At 49.4% G+C, this 27,472-nt stretch overlaps 1 protein-coding gene across 2 annotated transcripts in view; it reads right to left on the minus strand.

The window, feature by feature from the left end:
* The window catches only part of RCOR1 (REST corepressor 1), an 839,441-nt gene that overhangs the window by 557,605 nt on the left and 254,364 nt on the right, over positions 1–27,472 (minus strand). For both annotated transcript variants that reach the window (XM_085626333.1, XM_085626332.1), the window contains one exon: positions 7,800–7,918. In XM_085626333.1, the coding sequence (XP_085482459.1) occupies positions 7,800–7,918 (119 nt within the window). The remainder of the gene's footprint in view (positions 1–7,799; positions 7,919–27,472) is intronic.

Below are 27,472 nucleotides of genomic sequence, written 5' to 3' on the forward strand. Positions count from 1 at the left end.
GTAGCTAGACCAGTTCTTACCGAACCATAATTTACAAACAGTTGATCCGACCTGCGGATGTCTTTTGTCTTATCTAGATAGAATTTCAACACTCTACGCACATCTAGTGAATGCAGAGACCTCTCCGCCGGAGAGGAGGGTTGCTGAAAAAATGTAGGCAAAGTTATCATTTGATTTACATGGAAATCAGATATCACTTTAGGTAAAAACTTAGGATGAGTACGCATTACCACTTTAGAAGCATGGAATACAGTATACGGCTCTTGACAACACAGAGCCTGAATCTCACTTACTCTCCTGGCCGATGTAATGGCCACAAGGAAGGCAGCCTTCCAGGACAAATGCTGCAAAGAAGCCTTATGAATAGGCTCAAAAGGCTCCCTCATTAATCTGGACAACACCACGTTCAATTCCCATGGTGGAGAAGGTCGTCTAACAGGGGGAAACACCTTACGCAAACCCTCCAAAAAATCTTTAATCACAGGGATTTGAAAAAATGAGGTTTGGGAAGGGCCCTTTCTATACGCAGTCAAAGCTGCGAGATGAACTTTAATAGACTGAAAGTTAAGCCCAGATTGAGCTAACTGCAGCAGATAAGGCAGAATAACATCTTCTTTACAGGATGTAGGGTCAATGTCCTTTGCCGTGCACCATAAGCAGAATCTCTTCCACTTATAGGCGTAATAAGTCCTCATAGACGGTCTCTTCGCCTCTTTCAAGATCTCCATACAGTCCTGAGGTAGGTTCAAGTGTCCATACTGTACTAGCTCAGGAGCCATGCTGCCAAACTCAAGGACGAGAGATTGGGGTGAACCATCTGTCCTCCGAATTTTGTGAGAAGGTCCGGCCGACACGGCAGGCGCCGGTGTGGTAGAACAGACCGGTGAAGGTCAGTGAACCACCATTGCCTCGGCCACTCCGGAGCAATCAGGATCATCCTGGCTCTGGATTGCGACAGCTTGGTCAGCACCGCCGGAATCAGGGGAATGGGTGGAAAGGCGTAGAGAAAGCTGTTCGACAAGCTGATCCATAGTGCATTCCCCAGCGTCCCTGGTTGGTAGTACCTGGACGCGAAGTCGCGGCATTTGCTGTTTTCTGCCGTAGCGAACACATCGATATCCGGAGTGCCCCACTCGTCGTCGTTTAGCACCCACTCGTGATTTTCTTGAACGAGCCTGCTGAGCGCATCGGCTTGGGCATTCTGCACTCCCGGCAGATGGGTTGCCGTGATCGTTAGATTCCTGGCCACCAGCCAATTCCAGATCGTCTGTGCCTCCCGAGACAGCGTGCGTGAACGGGAGCCCCCCTGCTTGTTGAGGTAATACATGGTAGTACTATTGTCCGTCTGAACTAGCAGGGAGTTCGTCTTGAAGGAGGGATGGAACGCCTTCAGGGCCAAGTGTACTGCTCGGAGTTCCAAAAAGTTGATGTGGTAAGTCATCTCCGTCTGTGACCATATCCCCTGAATCTGAAGAGGGCCCGAATGCGCTCCCCAGCCCTGGAGAGACGCATCGGTCACTATGGTCTGGACCGGAATATCCTTGTGAAAGGGAGTCCCCTTGCAGACATTGTCTGAGGAGCACCACCATTTCAGAGACTGTAGAGCGTGTTGGGACAGATGAATCTTGTCCTCCCAACGCCCCCGCCTCTGGACCCATTGATCCTCCAGACATTCCTGCACAGGCCTCATATGCAGACGCGCATTGGGGGTGAAAAAGATGCATGAAGCCATCGACCCCAGTAAAGAGGACACCGTCCTCACTGCAGGAGAGTGGGCTGAGAGGAGGTGCAGGGCCTTCCAACGGATAGATAAGCGCCTCTCCTCCGAAGGACACACGCTTGCGTTCAAAGTATTGACTGAGGCCCCCAAGTACTGGAGACACTGCACAGAGATCGGCACTGACTTCGTCATGTTGATGTGCAGTCCCAGGCGATGAAGCAAGGCAGCTGTCCTGTTGAAATGACACTGGGCTTCCTGGTACGTGGAAGCTTTGATCAGCCAATCGTCCAGGTATGGATACACAAACACTTTGTTCTTCCGCAAGTGTGCTGCCACCACTGCCATGCACTTGGAGAACGTCCGTGGTGCAGACTTCAGACCAAACGGGAGTACTGTATACTGGTAATGGTTGTTGCCTACCAGAAACCTCAGGAACTTGCGATGCTTTTGTGTGATCGGCACATGAAAGTAAGCGTCCTGCAGATCTATGGCGCACAGCCAGTCTCCTCGATGCAACTGAGGGTAAATCTGATGCAGGGACAACATACGGAACTTTTCTCTGCGGATCCACTTGTTTGCTTGACGCAGATCTAGAATAGGCCTGAACTCGTTCTTGTCCTTTTTTCTGACGAGAAAGAACCTTGAGTAAAGACCTCTTCCTTTTTGCCTCAAAGGAACAGTCTCTATCGCCTTCTTCTTTAACAGAATGTCCGCCTCCCACTGGAGCTCTCGCACCACGTATGGAGAGCGCACTGGTGGGATCTGTGGAGGCGGGCTGGTGAAACGAAGACTGTACCCATTGCAAACAATATTCAGCACCCACTTGTCCTGAGTTATTGTTCTCCACTCTGCCAGGTAGGATTGAATACTTCCCCCCCACCGGAGCGGGTAACGGATGAGGGGGAAGTGACCTTTCAGGGCTTCGACCCGGCCGGGCCTTTGTTCCCCGACGAGGATTGATGCTGTCCTCTGCCCCTCTGGCGCTTTTGAAAGGACTGCCTCGGGAAATGTTGTTGTTGCTGGTGTTGTTGTTGACCAGACTGACGCCCTTGGCCGCGTTGTTTAGAATAACGCCTGCCATAGGAACGGAATGATCTCTTCTGTTCCTTGGGTTTTTCCAACCCTACGGCCTTCAGGGTTTCTGCTTCGGCCTTCATGCGGGCCATTTCGTCATCCGCATGAGACCCGAACAACGTCGTGCCAGAGAAAGGTAAGTTAGCAATCTTTTGCTGCGCTTCAGGCTTTAGAGAGGTAAGTCTCAGCCAGGAATGTCTCCTCGTGTGTACTCCATGACAGTACCCATGGGCCGCCAGCAATGACATCCCCCGCTGCACTGATGATCTGGTTTGAGACCATCATGCCCTCATTCAACACCTCCTGGAAGTCTTCCCGTTTATCCCTAGGCAGGGAGTCAGTAAACCGTTGCAGGGAGTCCCATAATGATCGGTCATAGCGACCCAGCAGAGCGGAGGCGCTAGCAGCCTTCATAGTCGTGGCCGACGTAGAGCACATCCTCCTCCCCAAGGAGTCCATCTTGCGACTCTCCTTATCCGGAGGAGCTGTTGAAGAGGGTGTCGTGGAATGTTGTTTCCTAGCCGCAACCACAATGACAGAGTCCAGGGTAGGGTCCACCCTGAGGAACGCCGGGTCCGAATCAGGGGCCCTGTACTTCTTCTGCAACCTTGAGGGAGCAGACTTCACCACGGCTGGTGTCAAGAAGACCTCCATGGCTGGTTCCTCCAGACCTGGAACCAAAGGGAGGAGGGGGCGTGATAGATGCGCCTTGTGTAATGTCTCGAATATCACAGAGGTAGTGGGAACTGGTACTGTCACTGAGATTCCCAATTTTGCCGCCCCTCTCATCAGTACATCTTGGAAAGTGGCAATATCATCCACTGGCGAGATTCTAGTAGGCGGTGTTTCCGATAACGTGGGGGAAAGCCGTCCAGTGCCAGAAGAGTCCGTATACCTCGTGCCTCTGGATCGAGATCTATACCTCCGTCGTCCATGCCTTGTGTGAGTGGACGATCTGTGTCTGCTCCGTGACCTCCGGCGAGATCTAGAGCGTGATCTCAGTCTGCGTGGGGTCTTAGGAGCCACTGGTAGCCGAGGAGAAGGCGGGAGCTGTGGCACCGGAGGCGGTGGTGGAGGAGGAGGAGGAGGAGGAGGAGGAGGAGGAGGCGTAGGAGGCTTCTGAGGCAGCGGCTGAGGGAGAGGCTGCGGTTCAGGCTGAGGTTGCGGCCGTGGTAGAGGCAGTGGCAGGGGGTCCATTGGAGACTCTCTCCGTCCATCACCCCTTGCAGGAGAACCCGGACTAGCTCTGTCCGGACTTCCGTCCACCTTTCTCTTCTTTGCGGGTCTATCCCATGAAGAGGCTGAAGTGAACGAGGGAGAGCGTCCTCCTCTCCTAGATCCACGACTGGATATCGTAATCACTGAAGAAGTGTTACCAGGTGATCTCGTTTCGATGTCGAACTGTGCGTCGACCTCGTACGGCTTCTCCTCGCCGTTGAACGCAAACGGCGTCCCCTCGACGTCGAACGGCGTCCCCTGTCTTTCCTCGACGTCGAGCGCCTTCGTCTCGACGGCGAGCCTCTCGACGTCGACGGTGAGCGATGGTGCCTCGACGGCGATCTCCTTCGCTCGTCTTCGGAAGGAGACGAGCGGGTTCGCCTCGACGGCGAGCGGCGCTGTCTGCGGGGCTCAGTACGACATTGATGGTGTGTCGACGTCGACTGTGAAGTCTTCGACGGCGACCTAGTCCTAGGTCTCGCCGGCCCCTCTCTCGACGTCGAACGTCGAGGACGCCGAGATCCAGAGCCCTGGATCGACGGCGAACACACCGGTGCTTTACCTCTCGCCGTCGACGTCGTCGTCCTCGACGTCGAACGGGATCTTCCAGCCGGTAGGCGTTGTTTCTGCTCCTTTTTCTGCCCGGAGGTCCCTCCAGTGGCTGAAGCATGGGCAGAGGATGGGGAAGGAGATCCTCCATGCCCAGAAGTCCCACCTGTTCTCTGCTTCTCCTGTCCCTGAAGGCGAATCTTCTCTCTGTCCCTCAGGGTCCTCTTGGAGAAGGCCTTGCAGATGTCACATGCCGCAGGGACATGTGAAGATGATAAGCAGAGAATACAGACATCATGTGGGTCCGTCTTGGCCATTTTCCTCCCACACTCAGGGCATTTATCAAATAAAGCCATGTTAATTAAAATAGAGTGGGTCAAACTGCAACAAACTACAGGATGCAGCAGAGTAAGGCTCTAGACGGCGAATGAACAACTTTTATCTTCAAAAAACCAATTTTAGTCCAAAAAATCCACCCAAAAGGGTAGAGCTCAATGCTCCCGGGTCCTGCTAGCAGGAGCCGGAAAAAAGAACTGAAAGTAACTTGCTTTGGCTGTGCATCCTGGGATACCGGGGGTCTCTGGAGAGTTCCTTAAAGGCACGGTATCCTTTTAGCAGACACATAATGACAGCCTATAGGGCTTGTCTGTCCACCCCTTCCTCTCTATTGTTTAAAGGGATTTTGGTGAAGGGAGTGTGATACAATAAAGGAACATGTCAGATGTGAATAAAAATGACATTTAAACTTTATTTTGGCTTTTGTGTTCACTTCAGACGAAGTGCTGGCCAGTGCAGCCATATTGTTATTAGGCTGTATTATTTTGTCTGTCTCTTAAGTGTCTTTGCAGGTTTGCAAATGCAGGACAGCTTAAGAGATATTTTGATTGCTCCGGGGTCCCCGCACATGGGCGGGACTATTCATAGATTATGACTATACACAGAGATCCCCTACTACAGAACTTCCTCTACTGGGTCAGTATGTAGCTCTACCCCGTGATAATGTCCCACCCTCTGTAGTAGGTGGTGAAAACCTAACGAGTCTTCTGGTGGGGATGGCCTGGATGGATAAAGGTCATCCTGTGGGACATCTGGGATGTCTGGTTTGTTATAATCATCCCATGGGTCTGGGGATCCAGTAGGGGTGGGGTCTTGTGGCACATCTGCTGGATCGTAGTAAGGGTCCCCTTGATCATCATGGTCTGGAGACGGGGTCGGAGAGCGATGAGGCAGGGGTGGAGAAGGTGAAGGGGCAGAGGTGGAGAGGGTGGAGGAGGTGGAGGAGGTGGGGAAGGCACTCTGAAAGGGGAGGTAGCACAGTCCTTCCTCTTTGGAGGTGGAGGTGGAGCTGGTTTGTCTAAATGTCTCTTTTTTGAAGACAGTGTCAAATGTCCAGTTTCTGGATCCTTGGTAAGTGTCTTTTGCAAAGGCTCCTGTGTAAATAGTTCTTGCGACACTGGTTGTTCGGTCGGCGCCGAGGTTTTCGGGGCAGACGGCTTTCTAGGCATGTCTGTGCCGTGCTTTTTTGGAACCTCCGATTTTTTGTTCGGTGCCTTGAGAGGCTTCGGCACGGGAGTGTCGGCGCCGAGGGCCTTATGATGTTTGGTCGGCACCGAGAGGCCGGGTTTGGACACCGAGGGCTTTGGTGCTGAGCTCGGTGTGGAGGTGGAGGCCGATTTTTTCTACGGTGCCGAAAGGTGTTTTTCGGCACCGCTGGTAGGCTGGCTCGAGCCCGAGCTGCCGGAAGGCCTATTAGGCTTCTTAACCGGGCCCGAAGGTGGGGTGTTAGAAGCAGTGTCCTTGGTCTTGCCTAGGCTCGGAGGCGAAGGCGTGACCGAAGCCTTTTTGGCGGTCGGTGCGGGTATGGGAGGGGGTATAGTACTCACAACCCTCTGCGCCGTGGTGATGTCCTCCACATCTGAGTCGTCTGCTTCGGAAGCACTGACGAGGTCGTCTTCTTCGGTGTGCTGCTGTCCCGGAGCTTCGACGTCGTCCCCGAAGATGTCGACTGGAGCGGAGGTCGAGGAGTGCGCCATGTTGCGTCTGGCCCTTCGATCTCGAATAGTCTTCTTCGATCTAAAAGACTTGCAGGCAGGACAATCTCGAGCCTCGTGTTCAGGCGAGAGGCAGAGGTTGCACACCTCATGAAGATCGGTGTGGGGGAATTTGGACCCACTCGAGGCCACTTCTTGAAGGGAGTTCTTTCCATCAGCCGAGACCCGAGCCGGGATAGGCCCGAAGGCCGCCGTCGACGACTGGAATCGAAGAAGTGTCGAAGAGAAGGTGATTAAGATGATTTGTAGCTTAAGAATCCCGATGAAACGAGGATTTTGCGTCGATCGTTGAACTGGAAAAGTTCGGAACCGGAGCGCGAAGTATTACATCCGAGCCCGATGGCGGAAAAAAACAATCTGAGGATGGAGCCGAAGCCCATATGCAATACGAACCAAAGGAGGAGTCACCGACCTCGTGACTTCCAAAGACTTTCCAAGAGGAAAAACAAACTGCAAACATCCGGGCCCAACACCAGATGGCGATCTATGCAAAAGTGTGTAATCTGCAGCTCATATGCCTCGAACAAGATGTTTTGTTTAAACCAATAGTACTACCCAGTGAACAAGAGCTACAATAGGGCTTCAACATGCCAGCTGGGGGGTACAGTTTCAGCAAACTAAAGGATAGGACAAGAATGGCTTTAAGCTTGTGTTGCAGAACAAGCAACTTCAGTAGGACAAATAAATAAAGAGGCGAAGTCTGGTAGAATAGAAAAAAAATGAAAAGCTTAAAAAAACTACCTGAACTGGGGTACCATGTAATGTAGCCAATTGGTGGGCACAAGAGAAGTAGATTCTAAAACGCATATCAGTGGAAAAAATATTACATGCATGTTTATATGCAGGACAAGGGTGCCAGGTACGATACCTACATGTCTGGTGCCAACATGCAAATCTAGAGAAATCCAATGGGAAACTATTTTGCCTGCAACAAACATGATGCCTTTATTATTAAATTTAAAAGTTTATAACCAGAAGCCAAAAAGTAAAAAATTTCAGAAACATACCAGGCCATGGTTTCTTTAAACTAAGAGTGGAGGAGTAATCTGGGTGATTTAAGAGTGATACATGCTTCTAAGACCACATTTGCCACAGAAGTGAGCACATGCTAACACTTTGCTGCAGAGGTTAGTCCTCCAAAAGAAGACAGGTGCTAAAATCCTCTCAGGATTAACAAGAAAGCATACCTTTCCTCACGTTCCCGTTTTTGCTTACGAGCATGGCGATCCATCACACTGGTTTTAGTTCTTGTCTTTTTCCAAGAATAATAAAACTTGACTAGGCTTGCAATTGATTTGTCAGGAAGCTGGGGGAAAACAAATTTAAACAGGAAAATCTTGAGAAAGGAGGATTTCTGTACATTTCTTTAATACTTAATGCTTTGTGGTTACACCAACTAAGAGTTACACCACGTCACAACCTAAATTAGCACACCAAGTAACAATCTCAATCTACGAATGGATAATTATGTATTAGCAGATCAAAGCAATATATACTTGTGTATTCTGCACTCAGAACTAACAGATTTTTAACTAAGGTGAACTTCATAGAAGATGAAGCTGACCCCATCCAGTAAGCCTGCATTTTCGCCATTTAATTTACCCCCTTCAGGTTTTGAGCTCCCAAAGTAATCTGTCACAATTCAACATGCAAGCAAAAGTCAGAATAGCTGCAACAGGCTATGCAAGATTTTTTTTCTTCAGTGATGCTCATCAGAATTAAAATGTGCCTAACTTTAGCTAAGTGTCAATTCTATTAAGAACACGAAGGTGAGGATTGTGCTTTTCTTCCTTCGCTTTAATCACATTTATGCAGAGCAGTCATTTTAGAGCAACATACAAACTGTTCCCTGAAACACCAGGAAAAAAACACAAGTCCATTATCCAATCAATGCAGCGTGACCCCCAACACAGTCCATCATCGCTGTCCAAACTCCCTTTATTTGCACAAATCACACCTTAGTTCGATCATCATGCATCCCGTTTAGAACTATCATTCCCTGCAAAAGATGAACTTTGTAAGTGACCGTTCTGAACAACCAGTGCTATCAGAAAGTAATGTTAACAATAGAACCAATGAACAATTAGCTCGAGCCAACAGGAAGAGAACATAGCCACAAAGTCCCATTGTAATAACCGGTTCATCAAAAATAAACTCATTTATTTACTCCAGAATGGGCAGGGTAAGCAGCTAATCTTGATCACCGGTTGGGATAATCCTCACCTCCATGTCCGTAATAGAATTGAAACTTCACTTCACTAAGGCTAGGCAAATTTCCATTGTATGTCAGGACGAGAGGCTAGGATTATACAGGTTCAAAGCTTGCTGACTACCCACTGAGCCACAGGCTTAAAATAAAACCTTTTCAAGGTGGATTCCAAGGACCAGTCAGCTGCACATTTAAGTCTTCCAGACTCGCTCCAAGTCTTCGAGGCCATAGCTCCACTCACTGAATGCGCCCCAAGCAACTTGGTGTCTATACCAGCCTCCTGCAAACACACGTCCAACAAACCCAACGGATTATTGCAGGTGAAGACACCGCTTTGTACAGTATTCATTATGCTATGAGGAGTGGTCTTTTGCCCTTGGACGGACTTCATCAGTAATGTCATCATATGCCTTGAGGCATTGAACTACACAGTTTGGGTACGTCCTGGAAAGCCGGTCAGGATATTATGCAGGTGTTAGATTTAGTCCGCCGACTAGCCCTAAAAGAAACCCCTATCTGGAGAAAACACCCTGCCTAATAGATCAAGGGCTCTCCCATCAGAAACCAGTCTGCAGGTAACCAGACAAACAAGCACATCCAATTTGGCCGAAAGCTATTCATGCAACAGAAACCTGTTCAGTTACCAGGATAGGAAAAGGTTCAGGACCAGGTTAGCATCCCACATTGCTGAATATCGGGGTTCAGGTGGAAGGGAGAGTCGAATCTCCCTAAGCACCTGACAAACAAAGGGATGTTTGCCCCCTGGGGCAGAACGGAAATCATTAATAGAACAATATGCCAAAGTTTCCTCGGCTAAGCTGGACAGAAAATGGAGCACCTGGACTAAATCTGCGCCCACGGGATCAACGTCCAGTCACAAACACCAACGCATCCATCTGGCCCAGGATAACCTGTAGCGCTTGGTCATGCTCTCCGTCTATGCCCTGGAGAAGAGGAACGCAGCATGTTGCGAAAGTCCTGGGAACGTCTAGCTTTGCCTGTACTCCGCCACACCATCAGTTGCAGCAAGCCCTCCGTCACCAACTGATGCGGCATGAGATCTGAACTCATCAGAATGTGAGGAAAGAGGGTGAAAGTCGGATTGGAGAGTCCCAGGAAAGTTCCAGCTGCACTGGACACCACACTTGAGACCTCCATATTGGCGTTATGACCGCCTCCACCCACTGACATCACAGCTGTGCCGATGCTCGAGTGATCGAGAAGGGAGGAAATGCACAGGCCTTCTCTCGACTCTAATCTTGGAGGAACGCGTCCATTGTCGCCATCCGAGGATCCAGCCTCCAGCCGAAGAACCTGGTGTTCAAGGCGGGAGGCAAACAAATCAAAATCTGACCCCACCTGTCTGTGTGCATTTGGAAGACCCGGGGTGCAGTTTCCACAGACTGCCAGTTCACCGCTTGGTTCTGCTAGTTCACAACCTGGCTCACCTGGCCCAGAAGATACTCTGTGACAGAGACATTTCTCCAAACAAATTCCAAGAGTTCTTCACCAGGTCTGCCAGGGTTTTGGACCTGGTGCCTCCCAGGTGATTGATATAACATACAACAGATGCTTTGTCCATCTTCAGGACACAAAAATGAATCGGGTCCTTTGTCCAACACTGAACGGAGAACAAAACGTCACGGAGCTCCAAACAATTTATATGTAAGCTCTGTTCTTGAGGTGACCAACTTCTCCTGTGGAGAAGTCCCCACACCTGGCGAACCAGCCTGACCGGCTGGCATCGGACTATCACCGGGTCGGAAGTGGAACTGAAGATTGCCCTCCCGTTCCATGCATCCATGTGGGTAAGCTACGAGTTGATCTCTTCCCTTGCCACGTCCTGTAGCGCTACCGACTGGTAGTATGTTGGCTCTTTCCACAGGTGGTGCGCTTTTAGACGCTGGAGAGCCAGATAATGGAGAGGGGCCGGGAAGATGGATAGGAGAGGAGACCACTAGACTTGCAATCAGTCTAAGCAACATGCGAGGTATGGCCAGAATTTGTCAAAGTTTGTGTCTGATCTTTGCCATTTTCCAAGAAGGAAGACTAGGAGGAAGTAGTGAAGTCTATCACAAATCCCAGGATGGTTGTCCTCTGAGAGGGGGGACAGAAGAGACTTCTTCGTTGATTACAAACCACAGGACCTGTAATAGATTCACTGCCGTATGGAGGTGCAGATTAAGTTTTTAGGGGCACGGACAAGGAGGAGCATTTCGTCCAAGTAGACACTTAGCCTTACCCCCTTTGCTCCGAGGTATTCGAACGCCGGCTTGAGAACCTTCATGAAGCACCAAAGCGCCAACTGCAGGCCAAACGGGAGGGAGGCGAACTCAAAGGTCTGGGAATGCCAGACAACTGTAGAAACAGAATGGTGTGGAAGGAAGACAGGGACTTTCCTGTACCCATCTTTCAGATTCAGGCGTACTATCCAGTCTGAGTGAAGCAAAACCTCAGAAGGTGAATGCCTTCCATCTTGAAGTGGCGGTAAAGTAGCCAGTCGTTGAAGTCCCGGAGGTTGATTGCTGGTCTCTGTCCACCATCGCTCTTGTGCACCAGAAAAAGTTTGCCAAGAAAACCACTGGGGTGTGTTACTGACCTGCAGATGGCCCCTTTCTTTAGGAGGGCTACGACCTAGTTGATCAGGACTGCATTGTGCTGGGAAAAACACATAGGCCATGGCCGGGCTATTTGTTGAGGGTTCCCATAAAACTTGATGTGGAAACCTTTTACTGTTTGGAAGACCCATTCGTCTGAGGGGATAGCGATCCATGACGATAGGAAATGGGCCAGACAGCCCCCTACCGTTTGTTGGGAAGAAGGGACAACACACAGTTTCCAGAAGAGCCGCTGGCATGGCCCTTGTATCCGCAGCATTCACGGATCCACTGGCTTCTCGTGGGGTAGAAATAGTTGAAGTGCTCATTACTTTGCTACCTGGCCATGCTCGAAGCCTTGTCCCCTGAGAGAAGCAGGATTACAGAAGTGGCTGGCTGTGGTTTGATATTGGTCTGCATCCTGTCGAGTAACTCGAATGTCGCCACAAATTTGGCTAGCTCCTTCACAAAAGGATCGCAAAACAAGAGTCCACTGAAACCACCTCAGATGAGGTGAAGTTCCCCAACTTGGGATCGCCCTTAATCAGTAAGGAGCAACAGCTCGCCGTAAATAGCGAACAGTTCGCGTTCTCTAGGAATAGAACCACATGCTGTGCCAACCGAGAGGAGCTCAAGGTCAATGAGAGAATCTGAGGTCTTGGCCTCCTCCACCATATCAAGGACCTATGGGGTCTAGCAGCTTGTCTTGACATGAGTGCCAACACCTATCTATGCCTTTCTTAGGGTCCTTCATAAATTTGGCCAAGAAGGTGGCCATCTGGGAGTCTATGCCCAGTATAAGGGCGACCTTCTCCTCCAAAGAGGGGAGTGGGCACTCCACCCGAAGACTGCTACGAGCGTCCTTCTCTAAGGTATTGCGAAGACTCCCAGTCACATGCTTCGCCACTTTGTCTACTGGCACCCAATCTGCCGACCTGGGATGTATAATCTCCGTCCAGCATGTCCACAGCGGCAGGGAGCGAGGGTGTGGAAGGGCCCACCTCATACTTAGAGACCCCATAAGAGTCCCCGTCACCTTGCTGGTCCAGGAAATCCGGACAAGACGGCTCGGAGAAGGCCTCTGAAGGCTCAACTCTGAGGGAGGCAATTGTGCAAGGAAGGCCTTTTCAGACGCATGACTGCACCGTACTTAATTCTTGCCTCGCATTTTCTCTTCTGGGGCAGGGAATCCTCACCCGGGGGATGGGGGGGAGGGGGGGGGGGGGGTGCTTTACCGGGCTTGGTGGGTTAGCATGGGTGACTTTGGCCCATTCATGCGCAATCTGCCCGGCTAGGCGCTATACTAGGGGGCCTATTGCCTCACTTACAGCACTGTAAATGGAGGCGTCCACTGCCTCACGAGTTCCTCATCCCACTGGTGGAGAGCGAGTCCTCCTAATCAGAAGTGGCCTGAGAGGATTGCATGATTACTTATGCCAAGTAGGGGCTACCTGCATTTTGTGCTACATGCCCTGGGGACACCAGATGAAATGGGCTAGGCCTGAGGCAAATTAGCAATGCTTTTTGTGCTAATCGCTGATGTGGTACACGTGGAGAGTTTGGATACAGTGCTGGGTGGAAGCCCATGGAAAGTGGATGAGCCGAAGGTGCATAATCACACGGGCGTAAGCCCTGGGGAACACTCACCCTGCACAATACAAGGTGTTAAGCTGCCGGGACAGTGTCCCAAAACAGGCCTACCTGGCCATACAAATGCAGACCACACAGGGAGTGAGATTTATGTGGTAATATGAACCACTGTGGGGGCGTCCAACAATAATGTAAGGGAATAAAAAGCACCTCCCGGGCAGCAGAAGGACAAGGCTAGGCGCCTGAAAAGCTCCGGCAGTGCGTGTCTAACTCCCGCTGTGTGGACACTAGCGTCACTAATACTCACCACAGTTCTATGGGCAGAAGTCACATAAAGAGCGCTTAAGCCGTCCTGCGACAGATCAGGGAATCTGTAAACGAAGCTGTAACACTAAAATACAGTGTATTCAAGCCCGAACACTCCAATAAATATAATCACAGTTGAAATAAAAGCATAGAAAAATCAACTTAACTGGGCTGGTAAGCAGCGAAGAAAGAAGTTGTTCAGACAGCAATGATGGACTAAGCTAGGGCCACACTAAATTGATTGGATAACTGACATGATTTTTCCCTGGGGTTTCTGGAAGCAGTAGTTTTTATGTTACTCTAAAATGGCTGCTGTGCATAAATAATGATATTAAAGCCAAGGAAGAAAAGCATAATCCTTGCCTCCAGTCCTGACACAGAATTGACTTCAGTGTACAACACAATACTTTTAATACAATGTATCGAAGGATATCCACCATAATACTTTTCCTCCGGACTTGTGAAAAATACAAGCTATCCTCTGTATCAATCTGTCTTTTGACACAACCTTACAACTGAGTGGGCTGAAGCCAACATGTGAAGTCTAAGTTAATAGCCAAAAACCCTTTAGACCAAAATCCACCACCAAACAAAAACTGTCCGAAAAAAAAAGTAAACTTAGAGTTTAAATGTGCAAACTTAGTTCTGTTCAACGTGGCTATCAGGAACTAGTTATTTTATGTGTTCAATCAGGACATAGTGTTGTTTCAGTCAATTCAACAGTTTCCACTGGGGACTAGTCTTCAAGTGAAGAGATCGTCAATCTTTTGTATTTTTTAATTTGCATTTATCTTGCATTTTTAAGAACATTACAAACATGCCCAAACATATGTGCTCCCGCATCATGTGTCACATAAATTTTGCATTGTATTCTCTGCTTTCAGTTTGCAACCAATAATAAAGGGTTTAAGGCTGCATGGACACATGTAATTATACCACCTCACATGCATTATTGTTGACAAATGTACAATAAAGATAATTTCAGCACATATTGAGGGGAAAAAAGAAACATTACAGTAGTAAACTGAATGACCCCCTATTCCCCAGACGTGTCCCTGGGTGGCACCCTCACCCAATGCATGTGTAACCTCTAAATAAACAGCATATCCAGTCTATAGTGGTCTGGCATCAGTTGGCTCCTCCACCTTATGTAAATAGATATCCCATGTTGTGATTCCCAGCTCAGCCCCCACACCCTCACAGGGCACCAGAGAAAGCCGCCGTCTTGGCCTTTGCCCAGCACAGCAGAATGTGGACCCAAATGGATGTGTCCAGCACAGCCGGTGATTTCCAAGCCACTGCAAACTGGCGTTTGCACAGCGCAAACACGAAGTCTATAAATCTGTGGAGATATTGAAAACCTTTCCATCTAGGACATATACCCAAGATAACCCTTGGGAGGGTGAGAGCACAGTATGACCAGGGAAGAGGTACTCCTCGCCACCTCCTCCCAAACATGGTGCCCACATCATGTGAAAAAATCTTGCATCTAGAACCCTGCATCGTGGGCAACTTGGATTGGACATAGGGAACATGCGCAATAAGCGGTGGGCTGTAAGATATGTTTGGTGTAAGAATTTAAATAGAGTAAAATGAAAGGCAAATGCTACTTACCAGTATGCATCGGTTCTTGGCATGTAGAGCTGCAGATCTACACACTGTGCATAGATCGCCATCTGGTGTTGGGCCCGGATGTTTGCAGTTGTTTTTCCTCTTGGAAAGTCTTTGGAAGTCACGAGGTATGTGACTCCTTCTTTGGATCGTATTGCGCATGGGCTTCGGCTCCATCCTCAGATTGTTTTTCGCCAGCAGGGAAAGATGGAGCGTAGTAATAACAGTGAAGATGCCCATGTGTGTTGTATCTAAATAAGATAGATTGGAACAGATAAAGGTAGCCGGGGAAGCGGGTGGGCGTGTGTAGATCTGCAGCTCTACATGCCAAGAACAGATGCATACTGGTAAGTAGCATTTGCCGTTCAAGGCATATGAGCTGCAGATTACACACTGTGCATAGATTATATAACAGTACCCATCCTTAGCGGCGACCACCCGTATCTGTTGCAGTGGTTTGAAATAATGTTTTGAGTAAGGCTGGCCCACACTAGCCTGTTGCTTAGTTTTCACATCTACACAATAGAGTTTAGTGAAAGTGTGCGGTGTTGACCATGTAGCTGCTCTGCAGATATCACCTAATGGGATGTTCCCTAGAAATGACATAGAAGCCCCTATTTTACGTGCAGAGTGGGTTTTAGGGGGAACGGATAGCGTTGGTTTTGTGGTAGCAAATCTGAATGCATTTGACAATCCACCTAGCTATCCCAGACTTGGAGATGGGGTTGCCTTTGTGTGGTGGTGAGAAAGGGACAAACAGTTGTTTGATCTTACGAAAAGGTTGTGTTCTCTCGATGTAGTAGAGTAAGGCTTGTTTGACATCTAATGAGTGAAGAGCTCTTTCTGCAACGGACTGTGGTTGCGAGAAGAATACTGGTAGTTCTACAGATTGGTTTAAGTGAAAAGGAAAATGACTTTTGGGAGGAATTTTGGGTTAGTACGGAGAACTTTGTTATGGTGCATTTGGAGAAAAGGTTCTTAAATGGTAAGTGCTTGTATCTCACTGACCCTTCTGAGGGAAGTTATGGTTACAAGAAAGGCGGTTTTCCATGTTAGGAATTGAAGTTCACATTTGTGTAGAGGTTCAAAGGGAGGTCCCATTAGTCTGGTGAGAACTATATTTAAGTTCCACACAGGTGAGGGTGGCACTCTGGGGGGAATTATTCTTTTGAGGCCTTCCATGAAGGCTTTAATGGCAGGTACTCTAAAAAGTGAGAGATGTTGCCTGTATTGTAGGTAAGCTGCTATGGCTGCAAGGTGCAGTCTAATGGACGTATAGGCAAGATTGGATCTTTGTAGGTGTAGTAAATAGCTTATGATGTGTGGAATGGACACATCTAGGGGATTGATGGTATTGTTGTGACAATACACAACAAAACGTTTCCACTTGGCTGCGTAGCACGCTCTAGTGGAGGGTCGAATAGCTTCTTTAATGACGTTCATGCAGTCAGGGGGAAGATTTACATAACCGAATTCTAGGATTTCAGGAGCCAGATCGCAAGGTTGAGCTGAGCTGGGTCCGGGTGCCTGATCTCTCCATGGTACTACAGATAGTTCCAGCAGTGTGGTGTACCACGGTTCTCTGGCCCAAGTTGGAGCTACTAGGATTAGCGCGAGGGAGTGTTGTAGTTTGCGCACCACTAATGGAATGAGTGGGAGAGGCGGAAAAGCGTATGCAAATCTGCCTGACCAGTTCATCCATATCGCATTGCCTTTGGACAATGGGTGTGGATATCTGGCGGTGATGCTTGGGCATTTGGCGTTTTCGTGGGTGGCGAAGAGGTCGATCTGTGGAGGCCCCCACATTTGAAAGTACGGGTGAAGAACTTGCGGGTGGAGTTCCCACTCGTGGAGTTGTTGTGTTTGTCTGCTGAGCAGATCTGCCATAGTGTTTTGGACTCCTGGGACATTCTGGGCTAGGAGAAAGATTTTCTGGGGGATGGCCCATCTCCATATGCTCTGTGCTAGCTGAGAGAGCTGTGGAGAGTGCGTGCCGCCTTGTTTTTGTATATAGTACATGGCTGTCATGTTGTCTATGAGGACTAGGACTGCTTTGCCTGAAATCTGTGTTTGAAAAGATTTTAGGGCTAAAAATATGGCTAGTAACTCCAGATGGTTGATATGGAGTAACTTTTGCTGAGGTGTCCATCTGCCCTGCATGGTGTGATGTAATAGGTGAGCTCCCCAGCCGGAGAGCGATGCGTCCGTTGTCAGTACTACCTGAGGAACCGGGTCCAGGAACGGTCACCCTTTGGAAACGTTTTTGGTGGTCCACCACTGCAGAGAGCGATGGGTACGACCGTCTACCAACACCAGATCTGTTAATTGACCCTGGGCCTGGTTCCATTGGCATGCTAGGCACTCTTGGAGAGGACGCATCTGGAGTCTTGCTTGGGGTTCTATGAATATGCAAGAGGCCATCATTCCTATTAGTTGCATGAACACTCGAGCTGGAAGAGAGTGTTGTGGCTGAAATTTTGCGCTGACTGACTGACTGAAATGCTTATAAAGCGCACGAATGCCGCGACGTCTTGGCGCTGTGAGATACAGAGGAGAAAGAAAGCAGTGGAGCAGTTAAGTTTGGGTAAAAAGCCAGGTCTTTAGGCCCTTCCTGAAGCTCATTTTAGATTTTTGGGCGCGTAATACTGGAGGTAGCGAGTTCCATATTTTAGCCGCCTGGTAGGAGAATGACTTTCCTCCCCATCGGGCTCTGTTTACTCTGGGCTGGCAGACTAGGTCATGATTGGCTGACCTCAGCATTCGAAAGGGTACATAGCGGGGCAGTAGATTGGTGAAATCGTTGGGTCCCTTACCATATAGGGACCTATGTACCAAGCAAAGAGCCTTGAATTGAATACGGCGCCTGACCAGGAGCCAGTGAAGCTCCCGAATGGCTTTGGATGTGGGGTGGCGTTTGGGGAGGTTCAGCAACGCCCTGGCCGTCTCATTCTGGATTGCCTGCAGTTTGGACAGTTGTTTTTCTCCTGCTCCCAAATAGAGGGAGTTACAGTAATCAATCCGGGACATTACAAGGGCTCCCATCACCATCTTTCTTAACATGATCGGGATGTAGGGTAACACTTTTCTGAGCACCTTGATACTGTAGAAACAGGTCGAGGTCACCTGATTGACCTGGGCTTTCTACGAGAGATCTTTATCTAATAGGAAACCAAGATTCCTGACCTTGTCTACAGGGAGAGGGCAGGATCCTGCTTCGGGAGGCCACCATAGCTCACTCCAGATAGATGGTTTATGACCGAACTCTATGATTTCGGTTTTATCCGTGTTCAGTCTAAGAAAATTGTGGCTCATCCAGTTCTTCACCCCGGTAAGGCAGTTTCTAAAGCGTTCCGCCGTGACTTCGATTGACTGTGAAATTGACACTATGATTTGAGTGTCATCGGCGTAAGACACCAGTTGTAGGTCATAGGATCTAATCAAGGCTGCTAAAGGGGTGACATATAGGTTGAATAATGTAGGCGACAATGCCGATCCTTGCGGGACCCCACCCGGAAGGGAAAATTCTGTAGATTGCAATCCATTCCAGATCACTTGGTGAGTTCGGGCGCCCAGAAAAGAGGTGATAAGGGCCAGAGCAGTGCCGGTAAATCCTAGGGTGGTTAGTCTTTTTAGCAGGACAGAGTGGTTTACAGTGTCGAAGGCCGCTGTGAGGTCTAATAATATCGGGGCCGACTGACCACCCTCGTCCATGGTCTTACGTATTTTTTCGGTGGCCATGATAAGAGTTGATTCAGTGGAATGAAGGGATCTAAAACCGTGCTGTGACGGATCCAGCAGCTTCTTTTCATCCACATGTCTCATAATTTCCTGATTCATGGCTTTTTCCAGGATTTTAGCGGGTAGGGGCAGGCAGGAAATGGGACGGTAGTGTTTGGGTTCAGAGGGATCAAGGATGTCCTTCTTAAGAATAGGTCTGATGCAGGCCATCTTCCAGCTTTTGGGGAATTCAACTTGATGAATAATTTTATTAAGCAGGGAAGTCAGGACATTTGCGATGCTGTCAGGGATCGAATGCAGTACATAGGGGCGGCAGGGATCCAAGGGGGAGCCAGATTTCATCTGAATGAATAGATCAGATACTTGCTTCTTCTCTAGTAAAGAAAAACTAGAGAAGCAGGAGGTGGACTGTCCGACATCACTGGTGGGTATGTCGGATACCATGGTGCTGAGATCATCATATACCATTTGTACTTTAGTTTGAAAAAAAGTGGCAATTCCAGTAACAAAGCTCTGATCTGGACTGAAGACTGGGTCCCGGGGGCTTTTGACTAAATGGGCTACAGTTTTGAATAGTTCCCTGGAAGAGTTAGAGGAGTTTTGAATTTTATCTGTAAAATAGGTAGCTTTGGCCTGTACAATTATTTGTTTATACTCCTGTAGGACTTTTATGTATTCCAGTTTGTTTTCCTGACTGTAGTCCGAGCGCCATATTCGCTCCACTCGTCGACATTTAATCTTGATTGCTTTCACCTCTGCCGTGTACCAGTGAGCGGTGGCGGACCGTTTGTTTTTTTTTTGCTTCCATTGGGACCAGTTCATTAACTGTCTCAGTGATCCAATTACTGAAGTTAGTTGCCCAGTCCTCGCTGTTTCCACATTCAAAGTTCGGGGGGTTTCTGGCCAGTGTTTTGGCTAAAGCGTTAGATTCAAGCTTTTTCCAGGGACGGGTTATTTCAGGAGGCATGTAATTTCTACTCTGATTTACAAGGTTTTTCAGTTGCAAGTTAAAAAAGATAGCGTTATGGTCCGACCATGGTACAGAGAGAATAGACGTAATCTTAATGTGGTTACTGTTGGTAAAGATCCCGTCATGGGTATGTCCTGCTGAGTGAGTGGGCCTGTCAACTAGCTGCTTCATGTCGAAGCTGAGGAGATTATCAAGAAGAGTGGCTGAGTCCAAGTCGTTATTCTCCTTAAGATGATAGTTAAAATCACCCAGAATAGTACAGGTAACGGAGTCAAACGTTGTTTCTAAAAAGGTGTGTAATGCTTTGGTGAAAGGACCTCTCGGGCCGGGGGGGCGATACACAAGCAGTCCCTCGAAGATCAGGCAGTTATTCTCTTTAATCTTAAAGGTCATAGCTTCGGGCTCTAGGTCTTGTTGGGGGCATATACGTAATTTGAGGTGCGATCTATAAATTATCGCAATACCTCCACCCATAGATCCAGTTCTATTTGTGCATTCCACAGAGTAACCTTCAGGAGTGGCGGTGTTCCAATCAGGACCAGAGGCATTTGATGCCCAGGTTTCTGTAAGGAACATAAGGTCAGCGTTGTGATCAGTGATCAACGCTTCAATTTCATGTTTATGCTTCGGCATGGACCTTACGTCCAGTAGTATACATTTGAGAGATCTGTTGTTATTTATCATCGTTTTTAAGCAGTTGTCCTGATTAGTAGCCTGTGGCTGGTTGGTTAAAGCAGTATGCACTTTTTTAGCTGGAGGTGGGCCAGCTAGATTAGGTGAAAAGGTCGGAGGGTTGGTTAGTACTTGAAAGCCGCAAGAGGGACATGTGGGGGTCATACAAGTGTCGCCAAAGTAAACGCTTATCGGGTGATCGCAGCAGCGCTGGTCCAGCCTGCATAGATCAAATTTAGAGTATCGCAAGCCGTGAAAACGGGCATATCTTCTGGCACGAATGCGCTGGTCCGGCGCGGACGGGCGCAGACGGGCTTGCCTTAGGCGCGCGCGCCCGTCCGGTAAAAGCACATATTTTATAGGGGAAGTGACGGGGAAAAGAGGGGGGTGTGGCCGACCTTAGTGGGCGTGGCCTTGGGAATCCCCGTGAATGGCGTCCGGGGTAGATTGTATGCCGCGGCAGCGATAAATCTGCTGCGCGGGAAAGAAGAGGGTAAGTGCACAGTACAGTTTTTAAATGCCCAGGGAGTGCAATTTAGATTTAAAAACACAAATATTTCACAACAATCATTAAAAGTTTCCTGCAATCGGTCTCTCGGCTTCCGCCTCAGGAGAAACTGTATCTGCTTGAGCTTGAATGCTTGCTATCCTGGCAGGACTGGGGTAGGCTAGCGCTCTTGAGGTGTCTATAGTGGCACCCAGATATTGTTTTACGTGAGACGGTTGGAGATGGGACTTTGCGTGGTTTACCGTGAAGCCCAGTTGGTGAAGTAGTTGGATAGTGGCGTGCGTGTGTTGTACACACTGGTTTTATGAACTGGCTTTTATTAGCCAGTCGTCTAGGTATGGGAAGACATGGATGTGTTGTCTCCGCAGGTGTGCTGCCACTACTGCTAGGCACTTGGTGAATACTCGTGGTGCTGTGGTGACTCCAAATGGGAGTACTTTGAATTGGTAGTGTTGGCCGTCCACTACAAATCTGAAGAACTTCCTGAGAGCGTTGTGAACAGGAATGTAGAAATAGGCGTCTTTGAGGTCTAAAGTGGTCAGGAAATCGTTGTGGGAGAGCAGTGGAAGTACCTGCTGAAGTGTTACCATGTGAAAATGGTCTGAGTGTATGTATTGGTTAAGAGGCCTGAGGTCTAGGATGGGTCGTAGAATGTTGTCCCTTTTTGGTATGAGAAAATATAGGGAGTAGACCCCCATATTTTGTTGGTTGGTAGGAACCCTTTCTATCGCCCCCTTTTGTAGGAGGGAGATTACCTCCTGCTTTAGTAGTGTTAGATTTTCCTGTGACATTGGGGTGGAATGTTTGGGGGGGTAGATATTAGTTCTTCGGTACTCACGACCCTCTGTGCCGGAGTGATGTCCTCCACATCTGAATCGTCGGCTTCGGAGGCGCTGACGAGGCCCTAGTCGGTGTGTTGTCCTTCTGGAGCGTCGACGCCTTTCCCGAAAATGTCGTCTGGAATCGTCGTCGACGAGTGTGCCATGGTTCTTCTCGCCCTTCGGTCTCAATTGGTTTTCTTGGACCGGAAGGACTTGCACGCCAGACAGTCTCGAGCCTCGTGTTCAGGGGAGAGGCAGAGGTTACAGACTTCGTGAAGGTTGGTGTGGGGGAATTTGGACCCACATCAAGGGCACTTCTTGAAAGGAGCCCTTTCCATTAGCCAGGACCGGAGCTTGGGTAGGCCCGAAGGCCGTCGTCGACGACTGGAATCGAAGGTCTTGATCGATGAGCCGCGTCGAGTGTTGAGATCGCGATCGAAAATACCGTGAATGGGGTGAGGATTGCGCGTCGATAGAGGAACTGGAAACTGATCGGAACCGGAGCGCGAAGATCACATCCGAGCCCGATAGCAGAAAAAAACAATCTGAGGATGGAGCCGAAGCCCATGAGCCCGATCCAAAGGAGGAGTCACTTACCTCGTGACTTCCAAAGACTTTCCAAGAGGAAAAACAACGGCAAACATCCGGGCCCAACACCAGATGGCGATCTATGCACAGTGTGTAATCTGCAGCTCATATGCCTCGAACACAGGAGTTTCGCAAGACATCCTTAATCTGACCCAAGGCCTGGATCCACTGTTTATCAGTCAAGGGGAGGCAGAGTTTCACTGATCAGCAGTCTCCGAATTTGGAAAATGGCGTCTGCCACTGTCCTTAAAGAACGGCATACCGAGCAGTAATGAGTCTACGAGTGCCCCCATGTGCTACCATAAAGGGACACAGGACCCAGTGACTCCTGCCTCCAAGCAGAAATCCGCGCAAGGTGGACAGCTCCATAGGTCAAGAACTGTCCATCTTGTCACAGATCTCAGTAAACGAGTGGACCACCCCATCTTTGTAAAAATCACTCGTCCGGGTCACTCCCGCCTCCTTCCAGCTGGCCACATCATGAAGTCAGGTTAAATCTCGAAGACCTGGCCACTGTCACACTGGTATGAGGGGAGAGTACAGGGGGAGGAACTCCACGGGCCTGGATATATTTCAGCCAGGAATGCCCTGCCACTTATCTGTGGTCTGTCCTTAGGCGTATCGGGACCTCAACAGACCGCCACGTATACATGGGAGTTTGTGATAAGAGAAGCATGATCTTCAATCTCTCACCACAAGGGGCCGATCCGAGCCACTGCAGCAGCAAAGTATAATTCAAAATTAGGCGTGCCAAGCCCACCATCTAGAAAAGGATTACACAGCCTGCCTAGGGCCACCCTGTGTCTACCCTCACCTCATGAGTTTCACAAGCAGTGATTTAAGTTCGGCAAAGAAACGGAAGAGCTGAAAAGTACTACAGAAGGCATGGTAATATTAACATCTTAGAAATGGCAACACACTCCACTAGCAACAGGTGGAGAGATTTCCCAAAACTATAATTGCCCACGCACCGAACCAAAAGGCCTGCATAGATTCCCCACCAAGAGGTCAGAATTGGAGGGGCAGATCCTTATACCTAGCTATTTAAACGTATCACATTTCCAGTGAGGGCATGCCCTAGTGAGATCAGCTCTCAGGCTCAGGGACTGAGCAGAGCGGGAACAAACGACTTGGGGTCATGTTTGTGTTAGGCAGAACCATGCGAACATCAAGGGTGGAGAACAACAAGCTGGTCTATCCGACACCTGGGAGTTCCCAGTGAGAAAGCCATTGCACCTACCCCTGTGAATCTCTAACCCCCCTCCCCCCCCCCCCCCCCAAAAAAAAGAATCACAACCTCTGCCATGGAGTAAAAAAGCATCCAAACAGAGCAAAACTTGAAACAATGTCCAAAAGACTATTACGGAAAGCTGGTACGTGGGTGACAAAGAAACAATTCGCCTGGTGCTCCAGTCTATCCACATCAGCTTTTCCTCCCCCCCCCCCCCCCCCCCCCAACCCCAGGCATCAATCGGAGCACACTCATGTGGTGATACAGCCAGCTTACACCGCCCTAGACGAAACCGTTTGTTTTTTTAACTATTGATGTACTTTTATGGTTTCTATTCAAAACTGAATAAAGAAAGGATTCATTACCAACAGTAGAGAGTCATACGTTATCAGCCATGCGGGGCTTCCCTGATAAGACCATGGATGTCGTCGCCGGTGGAGACCACAGTGGGTTACAGATATGGTGCCGAACCCCCTCAACCGCCTGTGCATTTCACGAGCCGCCTGTTCCGGGGTCGGAATGGAGTGGGGCCTGCGTTGTCTGCACCTCTGTGGCTTGAGACAATCCCTAGGATGGAATCGCCCACCAGGCCCTTAGCTTGGAGCCAGATCCAAGCATCCTCAGGACTACGAAAGAAGTAGGTTAGATCTCCAATCATAACATGAAGTTTGGCAGGAAACAACAAGGCACAGGGAAGCCCCGGGGCACGCAGCTGACCCTTCATGGACATGCAGGAGGAGGTTTGGCGCTGTACTTCTGCAGTATAGTCTGGATAAGCAGCGACTGCAGAGTTGTTAATGTGCCAGGGACCCTTAGAATGAAGGAGCTGGGGGAGCAGACCTCGGTCTCTATAAGTAAGTAGTCTAGCAATCACCAGGCGTGGACGTGTTCCTGGCTGTGGGGGCCTACACGTTAAACGGTGGGCACGCTCAATGGAGGAGAATTTCGATATTCGCCTCGTTAGCACAGTCTCAGAAAGCCATTGTTCAAGGAAGATTTCTACATTAGGTCCCTCAGCACATTCTGGGAAGGCTACATTATGCAGAGAACAGCCCTTCGCGTCTTCTGCTCTACGCTTTAGGGATACAATATCTGCTTTCATCTCCTGTACCAAGATCTGCAAGTCCGGCACCATGGGTCGCACACTAGTCAAGGCGGATTCAGTGTCATACCGCTCGGTCAACTTGCGGTGATCCATGCAGAGCAGTCCGAAGTCTAGGGAGACTGAATCAATCTTAGACTAAAGTGCAGTCTTAGTATTCAACAGGGCCTGCAAGATGCAATCTCAATGGGTGGAATGCCAGCCCAAAGTGGCCTCAAGCCGACGGAACGGGTCATCTCCCTCTTCCACTTCGGCATCCGGGGCCAGAGGATGTCCCCCACCTTCAAGGTGGGAGTCTTGGCAGTCTTGGGCTTTACCATGGTGTAGCAGCATTGCAAGCCCGAAGAACCAAGCTGTATGGTCCCCCTAATGCAGGAGGCTGGCACACATCCTCAAGGTCAGAAAGCATTGTTGAATCTCCCAGGGCGCCGCAAGGGTAAGGTGCTGCCAGCAGACAAAAGGTACGTCTCACCAAGCACCCTACAGGAGCACAGATCACCATGTAGAGGAACCCCCTTCACAGATCCAAGTAACGGACCCACATAGACGGATGGCAGCTTAATACTCTGGGACGCACAAAGAACAGTTCCAGATTAGGGTCAGTATGGACCTTCCACACCATGCAGCCTGCAAATCACAGGTAACAGAAGTAAAGTCCCCAGTTCAATCACCTGGGGTGGCAGGGGAGTAGTAGGCATCAGAACTAAAATCAATCAGTAAGTGCGCCCAAACAGGTGAGGGGCATCCATGCAGGATAAGGAAGAAACTCTCCATGCAGGCAACAGGCTGTAATCCCTTGCAACACACTGAGTATTACTGTTTGTCAGAGCCAGTGCCAGCACACACGGCTGCTGCAGAATACAGGTGCTCTTGGCCCACAGCGGTGGCACCAGCAGAAACCCTGCATGTGTGGGGGAGGGCCAGTGTGTGGCTTATGGCGGTACCAAGGCCTCTACCCTCCCTTCAGCGCCGACCCTGGTCTTCGTCTATAGGGGCTCAGGTTCCAGCAACAATCCTACTTCAGGTCTGGCACCGCCTGCGGGACCCCACAAGTGGCACAGGGCCAGCAAAGCACTTATCAGCTTCCCAGTTCCGTGCTAGTCGCCCTCAGTGGCACCAGCAGAATCACGGCTCTTTGCAGGAGAGGGCCGGCATGTGACTCGTGGCATCACCGAGGCCAGCACTCCATTCCTCAGCATTTCTGGTCCAGCCCAGGCCACGTGCACCAAGCGTTGCCAGTTAGCAGGGCCCGGGCTCCCCCGACAGTTAGGCCTTGAGGCTACCACAAGTGGCGGGGGGGGGGGGGGTCCACACAAACACTACTAGGCCTCCCAGTCAGCAACTGCTTACCACATTGATCTGCTGGACCAGGTCAGCTTCAGGCCTCACGGTAGCCGGAGATGTCAGACGCTCCTGAAACCCGCCCAAGCAGCAGCAAAATAAGCTGGTAAGTAAGCACAGGGGTTAGGTGGCGGGGGGAGATTAGACACACCTCCAAGCAGCAGTGCAGTCTCTATGCCCGATGATGACCAAGGCTCTAGCCAGGCTCAGACAGAGCTCAAACAGGAACGTCCTTCTCAGAACCCATCTTGGCTACGCCCATCAAATCAGCCATGACCTTAAACCAAAGATTGTTTAAACTTTTTCAGAATCAAGACGCCCAGAACATGATCCCATGCCACAGGTATGAAGGTGCAAGACCTATGTATCTGTAAAGGAGCATATACAGGCAGGAGAAGGGACGATCAAGGATGACTCGGGCTTCCCTGGTGATAAAAGCAGAAAAGTATCTAAGTAGCTACACAAAATAGGTAATTGCTTGTTGGGAATCATTTTGCGTTGTATGGGCATACCAATCTGAGGGGCACTCCATGAAGATTTGTCAACAGTAGCGCCTTCTGGACATCTTCCAGATGCCCAGGTGTCCGGTCCTCTAAAAGAACAGGACGGCACTTGCTCTCAGACTATGGTCGTAGCTAGGTGTTCCAGGATTGGCCCAGCTTCGAAGCAAGATAGTCAGCAAATTCTGGGCCCTGGAAATGCATCGGTTTAGTGCTGGTTTGTAAGATATTTTTATGTAGGAGTTAATATCCTAAGAGGACCAGTATTTATCCAATTTCAGAAAAAAGGCTAGAAAGCCTGAGCCAACCTAGGCACTGCTTCATACAAATTTAAAACATTCACCCAAATGGAGATTATTAGTTGTGGAAGAGGAGTCCTTCGCAATATTCAATAGCTTCAATTACACTTTAAACAAAAAATAATAAACCTGTGTCCGAGTCTTTCTTGTGTCTCCCTCAGGACACAATGCAGCCTTGGAACTCACCAATAGGAATCCCTGTCCTTCAGAATCTACGTGCATGGGCTTAAAGAGTTTAGATGTAGGCAAAACCTCTCCCGGGGTCAGGGATTCAATAACTTGAGAGGTAGGGATACTTTAAGCAGCAATCTTGGTTTTATGGGAGCATAGCGACGCTTCGATCTCTCAAGGGCTCATGGGGAGCTCCGAAATGTAACGAGTAGGCTTCTCTGCACCGTTAGAATACATTTTTAAAGCAACATCACACCACATCCTTTTTGTTTTCTTGTTCAGTGGGGTGCCCCGGTCCGACCCAGGAATCCCACCAGCTGTGGAGGGTCAATGGGGTTGTAGCCAAGGAGAGGGGAAGAGTCCCAAGGGCCCGGGTTGGCCAGGATCTATTCCACTACTGCCTCGGGAGGGGGTAATGTGAAACTTGGCTCTCACCCAGAGGTGGGATCAGCATTAACCACTTCGGAACATGCTTCTGCAAGCAGAAAATGTTCTGGCAAGCCGCGCATCCCCAGACACTAGCACAAGAGGCAGACAATGTGGTCTGCATTCTTTGCGGTCAGTCTTATCTTGGGTGATGGGGGTCGCCGGACGTCTACACTCTGG

The sequence above is a fragment of the Triturus cristatus genome, chromosome 9, assembly GCF_964204655.1.
Source record: "Triturus cristatus chromosome 9, aTriCri1.1, whole genome shotgun sequence".
NCBI lineage: Eukaryota > Metazoa > Chordata > Amphibia > Caudata > Salamandridae > Triturus > Triturus cristatus.